Genomic DNA, 16,838 nt, shown 5'->3' on the forward strand with positions numbered 1-16,838 from the left:
CTCCTCTTCCAACCTCAGGGCGATGATGACCATTCAACCACTTAGCCCGGCAGCCGCTGGATCTCTACCAATAGGACCAGCTTCGTCGAGGCGCTCTGCATCGCCATCCAAGCTAGCAACTCGAGTCAAGCAGCAACAGGTGGTAGATGCATCTGCTGCCAATCCTGCAAAGAAGCGAAAGCTCGAGCCTGCATCTGCTGTCAGCAAACGAACACCATCCGGATCGGCGCCAACTACAGCACGCTCAAAGCAACGCGCGGCACCACACGACGTCTGTGCTTTCTGTTTGCGAACCGCTGAACATCCGAAAGGAGACACACCCAAGCTGCTCGTCTCATGTCACGAGTGTGGGAGCAGCGGGCACCCTTCCTGCCTGAAGTGGGGTCGCAACCCAACCAAAGTCCGTCAAGCATTGTCCTACGACTGGAGATGCATCGAATGCAAAAAGTGCGAGGTCTGCCGCGACAAAGGTGACGACGTAAGTATCGATGCTGCAAAAACGGCCCGCACAAGGGCAATTGAAAGCCGCGGCTTGCACATGCAGGTCCCCGTCAGATCTCATTTCATGACAGCGCAGACAGTCTTGCTGACTCTTCTTTCCTTCTTCCGTCCACTCGACAGGCTCAACTCATGTTTTGTGACAAGTGCGATCGAGGCTGGCATCTGTATTGCTTGTCGCCTCCACTCTCGAAGCCTCCAAAAGGACAATGGCATTGTCCGACGTGCGAATCCGACGACCAGACTCAGAAGGGGTCGCCAGCAGCATCACCTTCATCACAGCCTCTGGCACCACCAATAGCCTCGAGCTCCGCACGGCAATCTACACCACTCAGGAACGGAGAGAGCAGCAGCAGCATGCGCGCCTCGAGCTCTGGTAGACTGAAGAAGCCGTCAAATCCAGATAGGAGTATCGACTCACTTCTCACGGCACCGACCTCGATGCACAAAGGCAAAGAAGCTCAAAACAATGCCAATCACAACTTTACTGCCTTCAGTACGCTCAAAAACGGCCTCCTCGACGCTGCCGGTTCACTGTTCAGCTTGAGCCCTGGATCACCCTGGTCTTCGAAAGTTAACTCGACAATGCAGAACGGCGCGCTGTCAATGTCAATGACTGGGTCGTCTAGAAAGTCAGCTGCTACAGGAGGTGGCGGCGCAAGAGGCAGCAACAAGCGAGGTCAACCGCGAAAGTCGGCAGGCTTGCCACGGTCGAACAAGAAGTCGAACGCCAACACGAATGGTGCCGAAGGGCATGCCAGCGGCAGCAGGAACGCAATCGAGGGGGATCGAGATGGATCCGGTTCATCTGACGGGGAACATCCGTCGGAGCGTGCCGTGCACGATGAGGAGTTGATACAAGGGGCGGGAGAGGAGGAAGACGAAGATGTAGAAGGTCGTAGTGATGCAGCAGCGAAGAGCTCAGAAGAAGAGGATCCTTTTGGCGGGGTATTGGAGGGCACGGATGCCATCACACTGCCCTACAAGCCCACACCACAGGACACGGAGCGTTTCCAACGAGCACAACGAGCCGCTGAAGAGAAGTTGGGAGGAACACTGGCTAGTCTGCCGAGCATGTCGGGCAGTCGTGTCATCAGACGACCAGGTTTACCAAGTGCTGGAAGTGGCAGCTCGTTGGCAGCATCACCGCGGCATCCGAGTTCGGCCGCGCTGGTCGACACACCCGTCAGTGTATCTCGCATCTCGCGCGCACAGTTTGTACCACGTCACTCACCATCGGGCACACCAGGGCCTTCCCCGCTTGCAGCCTCGCAAGTTGAGATCACCACATCCGCTTCCAGTGCTGAGACCGGCACCGCCTCTCCGATCAAGTGCATCCGCTTTGGCGAGTTCGATATCGACACCTGGTATCAGGCTCCGTATCCTGAAGAGTACAGCATGGTCCCAGATGGACGCCTTTGGATCTGCGAGTACTGTCTCAAGTACATGAAGAGTCGATTCATGGCGCAGCGTCATCGGCTCAAGTGCAAGATGCGACACCCTCCAGGCGACGAGATTTACAGGGACGGCAACATCTGCGTCTATGAGGTGGACGGCCGTAAGAACAAGATCTACTGCCAGAACCTCTGTTTGCTCGCCAAGATGTTCCTCGACCACAAGACGCTTTACTACGATGTCGAGCCCTTCCTCTTTTACATCGTCACGGAGGGCGATAGCAGCGGGGACCATTTTGTGGGCTACTTCAGCAAAGAGAAACGCAGTCCGATGAACTACAACGTGTCGTGTATCATGACGTTGCCGGTCCGTCAAAGACGAGGATGGGGCAACTTTCTGATTGATATCAGCTTCCTGCTGTCGAAGAAGGAGGGACGGACGGGATCCCCGGAGAAGCCACTCAGCGATTTAGGCTTGCTTAGCTACCGCAACTACTGGACGTTGGCTGTTTTCTACTACTTGAGCATTGCACCCGACGGGGTGACGATGGAGGACATCAGCCGTGGGACGGCGATGCAGTTGGAAGACATCTTCTACGTGCTTCGAGAGCAGGACATGATCATCGTCTATGACGGCAACAACGCAAACAGCAGAACGCCTGCTACGAGCAAGTATCGGGCTCGAGATGGCAACCCTTCTGCTGGCGCCAATGCTGCATTGCCAACCAAGGCGCCTGGTGCTATTGAGCAGTCGTCTCGAAAACGTGGTCGACCTCCTCTGCATCCCAGAGGCGCTCCAGCAGCAGATCTGCCTTCTTACAAGGACCGAGACAAGAACGCGGCCGACTACCTGCCTCGAAAGTACAGCATTCACGTTGACCGCGACTACATTATTGCTCACCTTAAAAAGTACGAAGCGAAAGGATATCTCAAGGTCAGAGCTGACAAACTCAAGTGGACGCCCTTCCTTGTTTCGCGATCGTTCCCGCAGCCGATTGCGACGCTGACGAATGGCCAAGGTAGTAGTAGTGGCGCTCATGTTGGATCGACGAATGGTACTCCTGTTCCATCGGGTTCGGGTACGTTTACGCCGGCAGAGATGATGGCGAATCTGGGTTACTTTGTGCTGAGTCAGGTGCAGAAAACGCCGGGCCGCAGTGACGGGGCTAGTGCACGGGCAAGTCCAGCTGCTGCGGCTGGGAAACGCACTCTGTCGCGAACGAGCTCGATTCCTACGGGTGCACCGGCATCGAGTGCGGTTGGAAGCTCGAACGCAGCTGAGGTGAGCAGTCCGGGACGCTCTTATGTTGCAACACCCACACCTTCGCCGCAGAAGAAGCGATACCGGCCTGCTCCGCAAGCTGGAAGCGCTCCGTATGCGCCAGACTTTGGAGCTGTCAAGAACGAATCAGGGACTTCGGCTTCGGAGATTGGCAGGGTCGGTGGGTCTGGCTCAGCAGAGACAGCTTCAGTTCTTGTAGCTTCGAAGGCAACTCACTCAAGCCAGGAGGACGCCATTGCAGCCGCTGGAGTGCTATGGGATGTCGACAGAGACGCAGATGCCGAAGCCGATGCAGACGCAGATGCAGATGGTGACTACGAAGCTGATGAGTATGCCGCCGAAGCTGCAGCCACCGCCTCTGTCTCAGCGCAGACATCTGCAACGAAGCAAGAGTTCGGACGGCTCCCTATCGACCACAAGTTACTTCAGCGTGCGCTTGCAGCAAGCTCTAGCGGCTCCTCCAATTCGTCGACACCAGCACAATTGGAAACGAGCACGTCCACGTCCAGGACATGCGCAGCACAGGATGAGGCGAGGGCTACACCTGGTTCATGTGATCCCAATGATCTCGGAGACGAAGATGCGGATGGGAGCGATGAGGATGCTCCTGGCAGTGATGATCCTGAGCTGGAGAACCTCTGACGTTGTGATCTCTTTTGCTAGCTAGAACACTGGCGCCAAAACCCTTGATACCTATTCTTACCTCTCATGTACCATTACTTTCGCCGCAGCAACAAACATGCTTTGCATACGAAGAGAGTGCATACGAAGAGAGAACACCCCCTTGTGAGGCAGTGGTGATTGACTCAAGCATAATGGCTATGAACATGTTCCTTGTGAGGTATGCATAGTATGACGCTGCTGCCTCGGGAGCTGATCGACCGACGCGCGACAAAACTGCGCGTAGGTTTGAGAATGTGCGTTTGACTGCGGTGGAACTTGTATGCGCTTGGCTGCTGATCAAAAAGAAGCAAGAAAGTGTCTCTAAGCCTACGCACGCGTTGTTTGAATTCTCACTCACATTTCTCGCTGTCTAGCAATAGAAACGCATTCTTTGCGGAAGGAAAGGTTGCTCTGATCGCCTGGCACGAGCCGCCATTTTCTTTTTTCTTTTTTCTTTTTTCTTTTTTCTTTTTTCTTTTTTCTTTTTTCTTTTTTCTTTTTTCTTTTTCTTCTTCCTCGCCAGCACCGCCTGTCAGTCACAGAGTGTGGGAAGAGGACCCTTTATTGGTGTCTCTTCCTCGGCACGAATATCGGTCTCAGCGAGCGAGCGAGTGAGCGAGTGAGGCGAGACTGACTGACTGACTGACTAATACTGTAGGTTTCAGATTCTTTGTCGTTGGCAGTCTCTTGCTTCATCAACACCTCTTGTTCTCCCATCTGGATCGTTCCTGCTCAGCATTAGGAGCATCAACTCAGCTCCGATTCTTGTCGCAGGACGCCAGCCTACGCTCAACTTTCCAACTCGGTCTCGTTTCTGTCTCGCATTCAATCCAGCCCTTTTCTTTGATCGACAAAGATTGCTACAGAAGATCGTCCATCTGTAGGTCCATCTCGACCCGACCAAACGAGCCAGCTCGAATCGACTTCAGCAAGGCAATTCGTCTACCCTGACCCATCTCGCATTCTGGCTTCGTTTCGATTTCACTTTCGCTTCATAGCACTCGGCATTTCCACTTGGTGCTTGCTCCTTGATAAGCTTCTCTCGAGCAAGGCCTGCGTTTCTACAAATCGCGCATAGTCTATCAGCTCTTGTTTCGACATCGCGCCTTTGGCCTTGTTGCGTTGTGAAAGCTTCGGAGGCTTCGCACGGCTGCTCCACATAGCACATCATGTTTGTAAGTATATAAGCTTGAGCCGCTCCCTCAGCGTACGGCTTCCGCGCGTGGCCCTCGCATGATCACCAGAGCGGCATCACTGACCTTCTTTCTCTATCCCACAATGCTTGCATGCACACTCCGCAATCACAGTGGAGGTTCGGCTTCTCGTCAGTCTCGACGCTCGAGACGCTCCTCGATAAGCCCAACGTCACCCTCGAAGATGTCCTTGACGAAGATGACCTGCTTCAAGAATGCAAGTCGCAAAACCAAAAACTCATCAACTTCCTCTGTCAACCACGCATCATCAAGAGGTTGATGGAACATGTCGTCGGTACAGCAACCGTTGGTGGAACTGGTGGCAAGGAATGGGAGGAAAAAGTCAAGTTCAAGTACCCTTATGTCGCCTCTGAAGTTCTCAGCTGCAGCGAAGTATGGCCCATCATCGACGCTATCTTTTCCGACCCCAACGAGTATTTGGTGCCCTTCTGGAATGCAGTTCTCACATCGAACCCTTCGGCATCGCAAGCACCTTTGCCAATGCACTCGCATCCTCTATTCGCCGAAAAGGACGCATCTACCTCCAACGGCTCCTCTGCTTCGACTTCGCCTTTGCCACATCTCAGCGTTACCAACTTTACCGATTACTCGGCTTCTGCCTCCGGAAATGGGGGCAGCTCGCGGTCGTCCTCTGACTCTGAATCTGAGACCGAGGGTCGATTGCGTGCAACAAGCGCTCTCGAGAATGGTCCTGGACGTGGCGTGCTTGCCGGATATTGGGCCAAGGTCAATGGTGCTTATTTGGAACGCAAGCCGATTGAGATGCTCGAATTTATCAAAGAGCAACCTCGGGTTGTGGAGCGCTTTGTAGCTCATCTCGAAACACCAGCTGTCGTCGATCTACTTTTCAGGATCATTCAGATGGAGGAGACGATGCGAACACCCGTTCAGACCACCGACATTATCGATTGGCTTTCGTCTCAAGACTTGATATCTCGCACCGTTGATCTTCTCGCTCCCAACTACTCTGTCGACATCCACAACACCGTCTCTGAGCTGCTCAAAGCGATCATCGCACTTTCGGCTCCTTCGCCCGCCGCACTCAACCAAGGTCAGAGTCAGGAGCTCGGAGGTGGTCTAGGTGAATCGCAAGAGAATGCGGCTGGTATTAACAACCGGCTTGTACGCGAGTTGGCAAGCGAGTCGATCGTGCGCAAGATGGTCGGGTATATGCTGGATTCTCAGCTGCCACGACAACTGCATAGACGGTTGACAGATGTCGCTGATGAGCAGTTGTCGCAGCTTTCCGTGCAGGATCTTAAGAAGCCATCGCAGCGAGCGGACGCATCGTTGTCGACGTTGGAGGAAGATGTGGTTTCTTCTTCTGCCTTAGATGATGATGATGATGACGAGTCGTTTGCTAGGCCGCTTAATCCTCGGGAATTTCCGGCTTCGGAGTCAAGGTCGCCTGGTCAGTTCGATCACAGGGGATCAACGGCTACTGTGAGGCCGGATAACTTGTTCCCTCCGGTTTCGGCGCCAACTGTGCCGATTACTTCGGAGACTTGCAGTTCAACACTGGTGACCTGTATCGGGGTCTTTATCGAGTTGATCAGGAAGAACAACAGCGACTACTTTGAGCAGCATCTGCTACGTACTCTTCACAATCACCTGGTGAAGAGGCAGAGCGAGTTGACGGAAAAGCGATTGCAGAAGAAGGAGGATGAGGAAGCAGCCAAAGCCAACTTCAAGCAAGAAGGCGGTGAGGGAGAGTCAAACGATGCGGAGAAACAGGAGGATCCAGAAGCAGCGCAAAAAGCAATGAACGCTCTGGACGAGGAAGAGGAAGACGTACAGGGAATGGAAGAGGCCATGGTTGAGATTGTTGATAAGATGGGACTTGTGCATTTGGGACCCATGCTTCGTGTCTTGTCGGAGCGGTTGTCGGATTTCCAGCAATTGGTGAACGAGCCTAGGGAGAGGGATGTTACGATCCCAACTTCGGTGGGTGATGTGGCTCCGTTGACCTTCGAGAGGTATCGTATTACGGAGCTGTATGCGGAGCTGTTGCATTGTTCGAATATGGCACTGCTCAATAGGGCGCCCGGGGAGGGACCGCAGTATTCGAACGATGGTGTTCTGATGGGTGGTCTTGAAGGTCTGCAGACGCTGGCGAGGACGTTGCAAGGTGGAGATGGTCCTGAAGTCGGGGACACACCGACTGGCGCAAATGATAATGGCGAGCAGAGTAAAGATGCTGCCAAGAAGGATGACGGCGCTGATGCTGCGGGTGCAGGTGAAACCAGCGCAACTGGTCAGGCGGCTTCTTCTCCGCAGGCCTCTGGACATGGACGAGACAAGTCAAGCACGGCTGCTTCGACCGACTCCACCGACGAAGCGGACGACGAAGCGCTGCTGAACGAAGTGTCGCTTGGACATAAGCCCAGCTCTACCATCGAAGGCAGCACCTCTACTGCAGCGGCAGTCGACTCCGAAAAGGACACGAAGCGCGAAAGTCAAAGCATCACAACCAGCGACTCTCTCGAGGAAGACAAAGCCGACTCAGCCTCCATCCGCTCCGCACTCTCTGGTCTATCTCTCGCCGAACTCACCACCCCCAAGCTGTCCGGTCCACCAAGCCCTATCGACGATACCAAAGAGTACGTCGTTGGAGACTTCCTCAAGCGCAAGTTCCTCGAATGCGGCATCCTCCCTTCCCTCCTCGATTTATTCTTCGACTATCCATGGAACAATTTCCTCCACAACGTAGTCTACGATATTCTCCAACAATGTTTCAACGGATGTATGGATGTTGGTCTTAACCGCAAACTCACCGTTGCTGTTTTTGACCAAGGTCATCTCACCTCTAGAATTGTTGAAGGTAGGAAGCAGAATGAAGAGTCAGTTGCTGGACCGAGGAGGATTAGGTTAGGTTATATGGGACATATGAATTTGATTGCTGAAGAGACGGTGAAGCTTTTGGAGAGGTATCCATTGGAGGTTGCTAGGCCAGTGGAGAGGTTTACTGAGCGAGAAGAGTGGAGGCAGGTTGTGTCGGAGACGTTGGAGGAGATTAGGGAGAAGGAAGGTGGGCCGTTGGCGTTCAACAGGGGTCATGAGGGGATGTCGATGTCGTTCGGGTCTGGGGCAGAGGATGATGATGATGATGATGTTGGAGGGATAGGTGGGGCTGGAAGTAGTAGTTTTGCTAGCTATTTGAGTAGTCAGATTGGAGGAGGGGCGGGAGGGTCAGATGATGACGACAGTGATGACGAAGCCAGTTGGTTGAGTAGTGAGATGAAAAGAGGAGGGAAGGGGGGGAGTGGATTTGATGATGCGTTTGCTCCAGGGCATGGGAGTGGTGGGGGTGGAGAGTTGGGGGATGAGGATGAAGATGATGATTGGGGACCGTTTGCTGATCCGAGTGATGCGAACGGTGGGGAAGGGGGAGGTGGTGCGACGCAGAGTTTCGATTTCACATCGGGAGCACAGGGCGGAGGGAACAACAACTCGAATCCGTTTGCGGAGAACTTGACTTCTGCTGATTGGTCCGCCCAGTTCAGGAGGGAGTATCATGATGATGAGCAATCTGGTGCGGTAGATGATGACGATTCGGACGATGATAATGAGGAGGACGAGGAGGATAAGGATGAAGATGAGAAAGAGACCATTGGCGAGAACAAGCTCGCGGTTCCAGCAACACTCGACACTCAACCCCCATCCTCATCATCCGCACTCAGCTCAAGCTCCCTCTCCCCCACAGGCTTCGACCCATTGACACTTCCCGACGTAATCTCCAAAGCTCACGCCCGTCGACTTTCCTTCGGTCATCTGGAATCAGCCGCGCTCCCCTCCACCCCCAGCAATGCCAGCGGCAAAGAATCACATCGTCGACGCGGCTCCCTCGGCTCATCCGGACCAGAGATTTCTGAAGTAACCACGTCCGAGGACCCGCTTGGTCCAGGAATTGCCACTTCTGTCTCACAGACAGAGGAGGGCAAGCTGCAGAGAACCCTAGCTGATGGTACGACGGTGGTTGTGCCACTGGATGAAGCTGCATTGGGGGCTGCAGTTGGTTCTCCGCCCAAGTAAAACGTATGGACTATGCTCATACAAGTAGAAGCATTCCATGCATCACACACACAACCATAAGATGCAGTAACGCAGGATCTTGTTATAGACTATTTCACCATTTGCCATTCTTTGAAGACGGTCTGGAAGTGTTTGAGATGTGCTGCTGCGAGAGTAGGACGAGATGGGTCACCGATGAAGGAAGCTGGTCGCAATTCACGCTTTCAGAGTCTCACAGACTTTGCTGTGGCCACGTATTCGGCACTGGAATGTGTTTGTTGAGCACTTGAGGGTTAGCACATTGGCAAGTGACAGTTCATTCACAACGCTGCGATGCATTTTTGTTAACTTATAGCATTGCTCGATTGCTGTGTATAGATACGGTCCTTGATAGTGCAGATTTCAGTAGCCAACAGAGATCAAATAATCACCCAGACCTTCAGCAACCTTGTTAGCCTCGCCAGGCACAATAGGAGCAAGGTAAACGCAAACCAGGACAGCTTGGTTCGTCTTGACTGCTACCAATCCATCACCCTATCAACAGCGCACAGAATGCAAAGTTTACAGTCATTAGGCAAACGAAACGAAGAGGGAAGAATGCGGAGAAGGGGGAAGACTTACACCTTGTTTACCATAGATAGTCTTTGGTGTGACTCCTAGGGTGAAAAACTTTTTGCCGTTTGCACGGACACCGCCTGCTTGGAGGCCTGAAGGATCGTCGAAGCCGGCGATTATTGCTTTTTGTTCTTCGGGAGCGACCTGTAGGAACAAGAAGGGGAGGAAGGGACGGTTGGATCGAGGTCGATGCGGTTCGTGTGAGGAGTGAGATGCAGGTACGGTTGAGGTTAGCATTCGTTCCTGCAGAGAGAGAGAGAGAGAGAGGATCAAACAGAAAGTTGGCTCCATGTGTAGCTGAGTTTCGTCGTGCTAAGACGATCGATTCCGTCGAGGCCAGTTCATGTGTTGCTCCCAACCATTTTGTGATTGCAAGGATGACATCCGATATCGTCCTGTAACACCTTTGAAAATGACCCTGCATCAGGTAGTTGTCCCGCTGATGCTATCTATAGCATTCTCGCATAGCGATCGGATGCGCTCTAGCAACTCAATACTTACATTGAAATCAGAACTAGTAGCCCAAACACCTCCCTTCAAACCAATGATGGCAGCTTGACTGATCTTGCCGGTGCCGACCAAATTGGTGTCTACGTATCCTTGCCAAGACATGTTGCAATCAATATTTCGTACTCGTGTAGGAGATAGGGTGATGATGTAGCTTGAAAGAAAGGTGGAATGCGTGCATGCGTGTTTGTGTCTGTGTCTGTGTCTGTCGATGTCATACAGATCAGGGGTTCTTACGGACGAAAAGCCTGGGCCCATGCGCTTTGTTTGAGCTTGGTCCAAGCGTTCGAGCCAAGGCTGACGATTACTGTCTGTTGGGCCGAGTGGAGAATGTGACGCGTGAGACTACTGAAGTTTTGAAAATCGATGCTTGAAGTTGGCTTTTCGTACGCAACATCCACGCAGCCAAGACAACAAGGCTTCCTCCGGCAATTTTCCGCGCTGTTCCGAGATCAGAAGAATTCACGATTGAAATCACTCACAGACCAAGTCTCGTGTGTTTTGCCTCGCTGCGCAACAAGGAACAAACGAATGCTTCCAAGTCTCATTGCTTTCTTCTCCACCAACACATACACATACACAATTCTTTCTCCCTTTCGATCAGCATCCTTGAACATCGCCAAAATGGCTCGCACTTTCTTCGTCGGTGGTAACTGGAAGATGAACGGCTCCCTAGAGTCTACCAAACAGCTCACCAAGACTCTTAGGGAGGCTAAGCTTGACTTGAACGTTGGTGAGTAGGCCCATTCTACACTCGAAGCAGACTTGTTCCCCATGACAGACTCACTGACAAGTCTCTCTTCTCTGGTCGGTTTCGTGCTATTGCTGTGATGCAATGTAGAGGTCGTCGTTGCACCCCCCGTCCTCTACCTCCTTGCGGTCCAGGAGCAGCTCAGGGGATCCTCCGTCTCCGTCGCTGCGCAGAACGCCTACCACAAGGCCAGCGGTGCCTTCACCGGTGAAGTCTCTGTCTCTATGCTCAAAGAGGCCTCCATCCCCTGGGTCATCCTCGGCCACTCGGAACGTCGCACTCTTTTCCATGAATCCGACTCCAACGTAGCCGAGAAAACCGCTGCTGCTCTCGCCGAAAACCTCTGCGTCATCCTTTGCATCGGTGAAACTCTTGAACAGCGTGAGGCCAACGAAACCGTCAACGTCGTTGTCCGTCAACTCAACGCCGTAGCTGACCAGGTCAAGGACTGGAGCAAGATCGTTGTCGCTTACGAACCTGTTTGGGCCATCGGCACCGGTAAGGTCGCTACTTCGCAACAGGCTCAGGAGGTCCACGCTGCTATTAGGAAGTGGGCGAGCGAGAAATTGGGTAAGGATACTGCGGAAAAGTTGAGGATCATCTACGGTGGTTCAGTTGCGGCTAAGAACTGCAAGGAGCTGGCTCAGCAGAATGATATCGATGGATTCTTGGTTGGCGGTGCTAGCTTGAAGCCCGAGTTCGTGGATATTGTTAATGCTAACAACTGACTAGCTCGTCAGTCGGCTAGGATTTGAGCGCCGATGAAAGGCGGCAGAGATTCTGGTTTCAGGCTACCCACGAGATCATACATCAATGTACATTCTATCTGAACGAGATCATTGATTCAATTACCATCAAGGTTCAGACACGCTCAATAACAATCGCAATACCCTGACCACCGCCAATGCAAGCTGCACCCAGAGCGTACCTCTTATCCAACCTGATCAAGTTGTGAGTTAAGTTGGCCATGATCCTTGCACCACTAGCTCCCAATGGGTGACCGAGGGCGATAGCGCCACCGAAAATGTTTGTCTTTTCGTTAGGCAACTCCAACTCCTTCTGGACAGCCAAGAACTGAGCAGCAAAAGCCTCGTTAACCTCGATCAAGTCCATATCCGATACCTTCAATCCAGCACGGCTAAGAGCGAGCTTACTAGCTTGAACAGGACCAATACCCATGATGCTAGGCTCGCATGCAGTGACGCCGTAGGAGACGATGCGGGCCAGGGGTTTCATGCCGAACTTCTTCACAGCTTCTCCCGAGGCGACGACGTTGGCTGCTGCACCGTCACAAATGCCTGAAGCGTTTCCTGCAGAGACAGTGCCCTCTTTCTTGAAGACAGAAGGGAGCTTGCCGAGGGATTCGACGGTGGTTGTGGCACGAGGATGTTCGTCGGCTTCGAACGATTCGGTGGCTTTCTTGGACTTGATTTCGACGGGGACGATTTCGCCTTTGAAGGCGCCTTCCGAAAGTGCCTTTTGGTAGCGTTGCTGGGTCTGCAGTGCGTATTCGTCACATTGTTGACGAGTAATTCCGTATTTTGCAGCCAGGTTTTCAGCAGTGACACCCATAGGAGTGGGAGTGGGCACTTGGTCAGTCAACGCAGCAGCCAGCGAATCGACAAGCTTAAGATCCTGTCCGTAGCGGGTGTTGCCGAATCGAACGCCATGCAGGGTGTAAGGTGCTTGAGACATTGACTCTGTACCACCGGTGAGCACGACGTTGGAGTCACCGACTCGGATCTCGTGAACAGCATTGATGATAGACTGGAAACCAGATCCACACAATCTGTTAACCGTCAAAGCAGGAGTGGTGACAGGCAACCCAGCATGATGTCCAACATGACGAGCAAGGTAAGCAGCTGTGTTGTCGGATGCCTGTACATTGCCGAAAATGGTAGCATCGACTTGGGTGTTGGAGGGAAGTTCAGAGAGAGCAGCTTTGGAAGCAAGACCTCCGAGTTGGGATGCGGTGAAACGGGAGAGTTTGCCTCCAAAGGCACCGAAGGGAGTTCGCTTGGCTGCGACGATGAATGCTTGGCTTGCCATCTTGGGAGTGTGTACGTAGATTGGGGACCTTTCCGGACTTGGCAGATGATGGTGAGGGGAGAAGCAGAAGCAGAAAAAGGCTGAGCCTGGTTATTCCCGGCTCAGTGCCCTCTTTCAACACCAATTTTCTTGAAGTCCGGCCTGGCTCCCACCGATTTGCCGATGCAGCGTAACGCGGCGTCAATATTTTTGTCCACAGCAAGAGTCGCTCTAACATTACTACCCAAATTCGCCACATCCAATAACGCAGACCTCGAAGCCTCGGCAATTCTATCTCCCGAGCGCAAGCCCGAGCGCAAGCCCGATCGCGAGCTGTGATCGTATCTTGTCAACTTCGGCTATCCACCTTTGATGCCTTTCGACGCAAGTGGCGTCCACCACACCCTCTTCATGTGACTCCTCTATCGGCAACGGCCTTTACCCTGGCCGACATCCCAGTTCAACAAGATCATCAGGCCAATCCCTAAGATCACCAAAGACGACACAATCACAATGAAATCACATTCGTTTAAAAGATGAGAGGAAAATCCTAGGCTGCAAGCTTGCAGCGTCCCTTGGCGAGTATGATTAGAGACCTATGCAAAGATGCAGTGTGATGCGAGTGTGATATAAAAGGACTTCGGAAATACGACGAGGGGGACAATGCGATGGTGTGCGTGCATAACCCCAGATGAGCAAATACAAAACAAAAAATACAAAACAAAAAAACGAGTGGAAGCCGAGACAGAGACGAGGACGAGAAGAAAATGACGACGAGCGCAGAGCAGGCTTGTGCGAGATGAGAAGTTTCGAGTATGCTTGGTATAAAAGTACAGATGCTGCTTTCGGGCTGTGTGGAATGACCCACGAACGGACCTCGGGAAACAAAATGCAACGAGAACAAGAAAGAGAAAGTGGTTGTGACCACACTGGCGTCGCCACGCGTGTTGATTGACGATGCCAGCATTTCAAGTTGGGTATTGGGATCGACTTCGGGGTGTTTGGTACCCGAGTGATCACCCTTGAGGTCGCGCGCAGGCAAAGAAGTGCAAGCTCGGACGACCTCAATCCACAGGCAAGGTTCTGATTGCGAGCATTTGATGATGAGCTCTCCACCAGTCAAAAGCCAATCGTGCAGATCTGAGAAAGAGGATAGAGCTGGAGCAGGTAGCGAGATTAGAGGGAATGCTTGAGGATGCGACGTTAGAAAAAAATGCTTGCGAGTATCGAGACGCGTTCCAAGGAAAGCCAGTTCCGGTAGTTGATGGGCAATTGGGAAAGAGAATGAGCCGTTGGGACTGTCAGGGAGTATGCGGAGACGCGCTCGTGTGCTGCGCCGTAAGCATCCTTAGTTAGCCCGTGATTCGAGCTTGAGGCTTCCCGAGAATCCGCGACGACTAGCAAGCGAAGTGCGGCTGTCGAAAGCCATGGCGCTATCCATACGTTGAGTCTCGGTCTTCATCTGCGAAGAGGAGTGCTCCATGTCAGTCGAACCACCTGCCGCAGAAGGAGTCTGCGCCATGTTGATCCAAGGCGAGATGGACCAGCCGTCACCTCCCTGACCGTTGCCCGGCATCATGTTGCTCAGACCAAGAGCACCAGGAGTCATTCCAAGAGGCTTGGGCATGTTAGACAGGTCTTGACGGAAGTCAGGCAGAGGGAGCTGACCGTGTACATCGTTGGACAAGGACATCCAAGAGGCACCGCCGTCAAAGTTGATTTTTTGTGTAGCGTTCTTGTTGGCGTCAGCGCCACCGGCCATAGGCGACGAGTGGATGCTCTCGAGGCAGCTTGCCATAGGCAGCGAGTGGATGCTCTCGAGGCAGCTTGTCATGACGTCGTCAGACGTAGGAGGCATGTTGGGCAACGCTGCCTTGGCACCGACGTTGTTCTGTTGCTGAATAACCGCAGTCTGTGCCATGGACCCGGAAGGAATAGCAGCAGAGCTAAGCGAAGACGATGGCGAGGGAGCCATCGAAGCTGTAGTGTGGACAGAGGGAGCAGCAGAGACACCCTGGATCTTGGTTGAGTGTACACTCTCGGAGTCAGAGTGGTCAGCGGAAGGCAGAGTGAGATCTGTCTGGCCGCTTCCGTGACGAGAAATGGTGCCTTGAGTGTCGAAGATGCTGTCCCTACGCTGCGAGTGGGGCGAAAGGGAGCTTCTGCGACTACCGTTATTGGAGCGAGCCATGGCGACGTCCTCCATCGACTCGTGCTGTCGCAAGGGGAGACCGCCTGGGAAGGTGTATGCTCCTTGCAGAGGTGATGCTGACGTCATGGGAAGACGATGGGTGGCGCCGGGAGCGATGCCGCCGACAAAGTGAGGCGGGTGCATTGCCGACACGGGATGATGAGAAGAGGTGGCTGACCAAGGGGCAGCTGCCGCGCTGAAGTTAAAGTGAGGCAAAGTCGAAGCAGTGACGCTCTGAGATCGGTTTCGGTTACGGTTCAGTGCGGATGTGTGTGCAAAGAGGTCGATACCGAGATCGATCGAGGCGCGTTGTGGAAGAGGATGCGAAGTCTGAGTGGATGGAACTACCTGGTGGATCATGGAGATCTGCTCAGCAAGCGTCTGGTTCTCAGCTCGCATGCGGGCAAGTGCTTCACGAAGGAAGCGACTCTCCTCCTCTTGGCTCTGAGAACGGCGATGCAGGTCGGCAAGTTGCGCCTCCAATTGCATCGTATACTCTTCTTTGCGCTCGCGAAGACGTCGTTGTGCGTTGCGATTCTGTTCTTTGCGTCGAGCGATCTGACGAAGGCGCTCGGCATCGAGTACCTCGTCCTTGTTCCTCGTTGAAGGTCTCATGACGACTGGCATGAATGTGTTGGTAGTGTTGGTGTTGGTGTTGGTGTTGGTGTTGGTGTTGGTGTTGGTGTTGGTGTTGGTGTTGGTGTTGGTGTTGGTGTTGGTGTTGGTGTTGGTGTTGGTGGTGGTGTTGGTGGAAATGATGATGTTGATGCTGCGAAGTGAGAAAGGCGCTTGACGAAAAAAGGCAAAGATCAAGCTTCGATGCAGGCGGCAGTGGTTGGTTGGTATCAAGCTTGCAGGGGCGGCAGGCACGACGATGTGATGAAGAATGCACGTAGAGACTGAAGCGTCAAAGTGACAGTGATGACGGTGCAAAGCCAAGGAGCGGGTGGACGGAAGATGCAGTCAAGAAGTTGCTAGAAAGATTGGAAGGGAGCAAGGGAAAAGAGCAAGGGGAGGAAGGTCGGAGTGGCCGAGGATCGAAAGCGAAACCTCAGGTTATAAGGGTGTCGAATGAATACGACAGTTTTAGGGGCGTATGAGAAAAGCTGCTCCGATCTTGCTTCGATCGAAAGATGTTTGACAACAAGAGCGTAGAGGGAAGAGAGAGAAGGGGAAGGGCGGGACCAGTATGGTCGGTTTGGTGGAAGGGGTGGCGTTTTCAACCAGCAAGAGAAGGTCGAGGGACAAGGAAGGCTGAAAGGCAGGCGCTGAAGTGAGAGCTCTGAGGAGAGGCAACTGGAGTGTTGTCGTCGTTGTCGAAGACGAAGAGATTGCGGTGGGCGGTTTGGCTGTCAGTACGGGAGAGCAAGGTTGCAAGTGAAAGTAGCAAGGTTTGGGTAAGGGTTGTCGAAAGGGTGATAGAGTGCCGTCGACTTGGGTGAAGATGAAAGGAGAGGGAGAGGGAAAGAGGAAAGGCAAGCAGAGTGAATGCCGTAGGAAGCTCAAGGTTCAACCAAACTGGCCAAGCAAACGAAAGCCAAAAGGAAAGGCAAACACAGGTAGTTAATGGCAGCAAGACCCTTTTTAGACGCCGTAGCGAGTGATGAGTGAGGGTCTGTGTGCCCGCCTGTGATCCCGTTCCGTTGTGCGCAACGCAAATGCAACCCTGCAAGTGAAGAACGGA

At 53.1% G+C, this 16,838-nt stretch overlaps 6 protein-coding genes across 6 annotated transcripts; 3 read left to right on the forward strand and 3 right to left on the reverse strand.

Annotated features, from left to right (window-relative positions):
* Positions 1–25: 25 nt before the first annotated feature.
* On the forward strand, positions 26–3,816 carry UHO2_03914 (uncharacterized protein; the record flags this gene model as incomplete). The annotated part of the gene is made up of 2 exons (XM_041559871.1): positions 26–478; positions 622–3,816. The coding sequence occupies 2 exons, from the start codon at positions 26–28 to the stop codon at positions 3,814–3,816; spliced, it is 3,648 nt and encodes a 1,215-aa protein (XP_041415805.1).
* Positions 3,817–5,123: 1,307 nt separating this feature from the next.
* Positions 5,124–9,083, forward strand: UHO2_03915 (related to SAP155 - SIT4-associating protein; the record flags this gene model as incomplete). Its single annotated transcript, XM_041559872.1, has 1 exon — positions 5,124–9,083. One exon carries the CDS (start codon positions 5,124–5,126, stop codon positions 9,081–9,083), a length of 3,960 nt encoding a protein of 1,319 aa, XP_041415806.1.
* Positions 9,084–9,464: 381 nt separating this feature from the next.
* Positions 9,465–10,289, reverse strand: UHO2_03916 (putative PFY1 - profilin; the record flags this gene model as incomplete). Its single annotated transcript, XM_041559873.1, has 3 exons — positions 9,465–9,596; positions 9,684–9,821; positions 10,179–10,289. The coding sequence occupies 3 exons, from the start codon at positions 10,287–10,289 to the stop codon at positions 9,465–9,467; spliced, it is 381 nt and encodes a 126-aa protein (XP_041415807.1).
* A 519-nt stretch (positions 10,290–10,808) lies between these two features.
* UHO2_03917 (putative TPI1 - triose-phosphate isomerase) lies at positions 10,809–11,663 on the forward strand (the record flags this gene model as incomplete). Its single annotated transcript, XM_041559874.1, has 2 exons — positions 10,809–10,917; positions 11,026–11,663. 2 exons carry the CDS (start codon positions 10,809–10,811, stop codon positions 11,661–11,663), a joined length of 747 nt encoding a protein of 248 aa, XP_041415808.1.
* Positions 11,664–11,796: 133 nt separating this feature from the next.
* UHO2_03918 (putative ERG10 - acetyl-CoA C-acetyltransferase, cytosolic) lies at positions 11,797–12,984 on the reverse strand (the record flags this gene model as incomplete). The annotated part of the gene is made up of 1 exon (XM_041559875.1): positions 11,797–12,984. One exon carries the CDS (start codon positions 12,982–12,984, stop codon positions 11,797–11,799), a length of 1,188 nt encoding a protein of 395 aa, XP_041415809.1.
* A 1,327-nt stretch (positions 12,985–14,311) lies between these two features.
* On the reverse strand, positions 14,312–15,781 carry UHO2_03919 (uncharacterized protein; the record flags this gene model as incomplete). Its single annotated transcript, XM_041559876.1, has 1 exon — positions 14,312–15,781. The coding sequence occupies one exon, from the start codon at positions 15,779–15,781 to the stop codon at positions 14,312–14,314; it is 1,470 nt and encodes a 489-aa protein (XP_041415810.1).
* Positions 15,782–16,838: the final 1,057 nt, after the last annotated feature.

This window comes from Ustilago hordei (assembly GCF_900519145.1).
Source record: "Ustilago hordei strain Uho2 genome assembly, contig: UHO2_contig_07, whole genome shotgun sequence".
NCBI classification, from domain to species: Eukaryota; Fungi; Basidiomycota; class Ustilaginomycetes; order Ustilaginales; family Ustilaginaceae; genus Ustilago; species Ustilago hordei.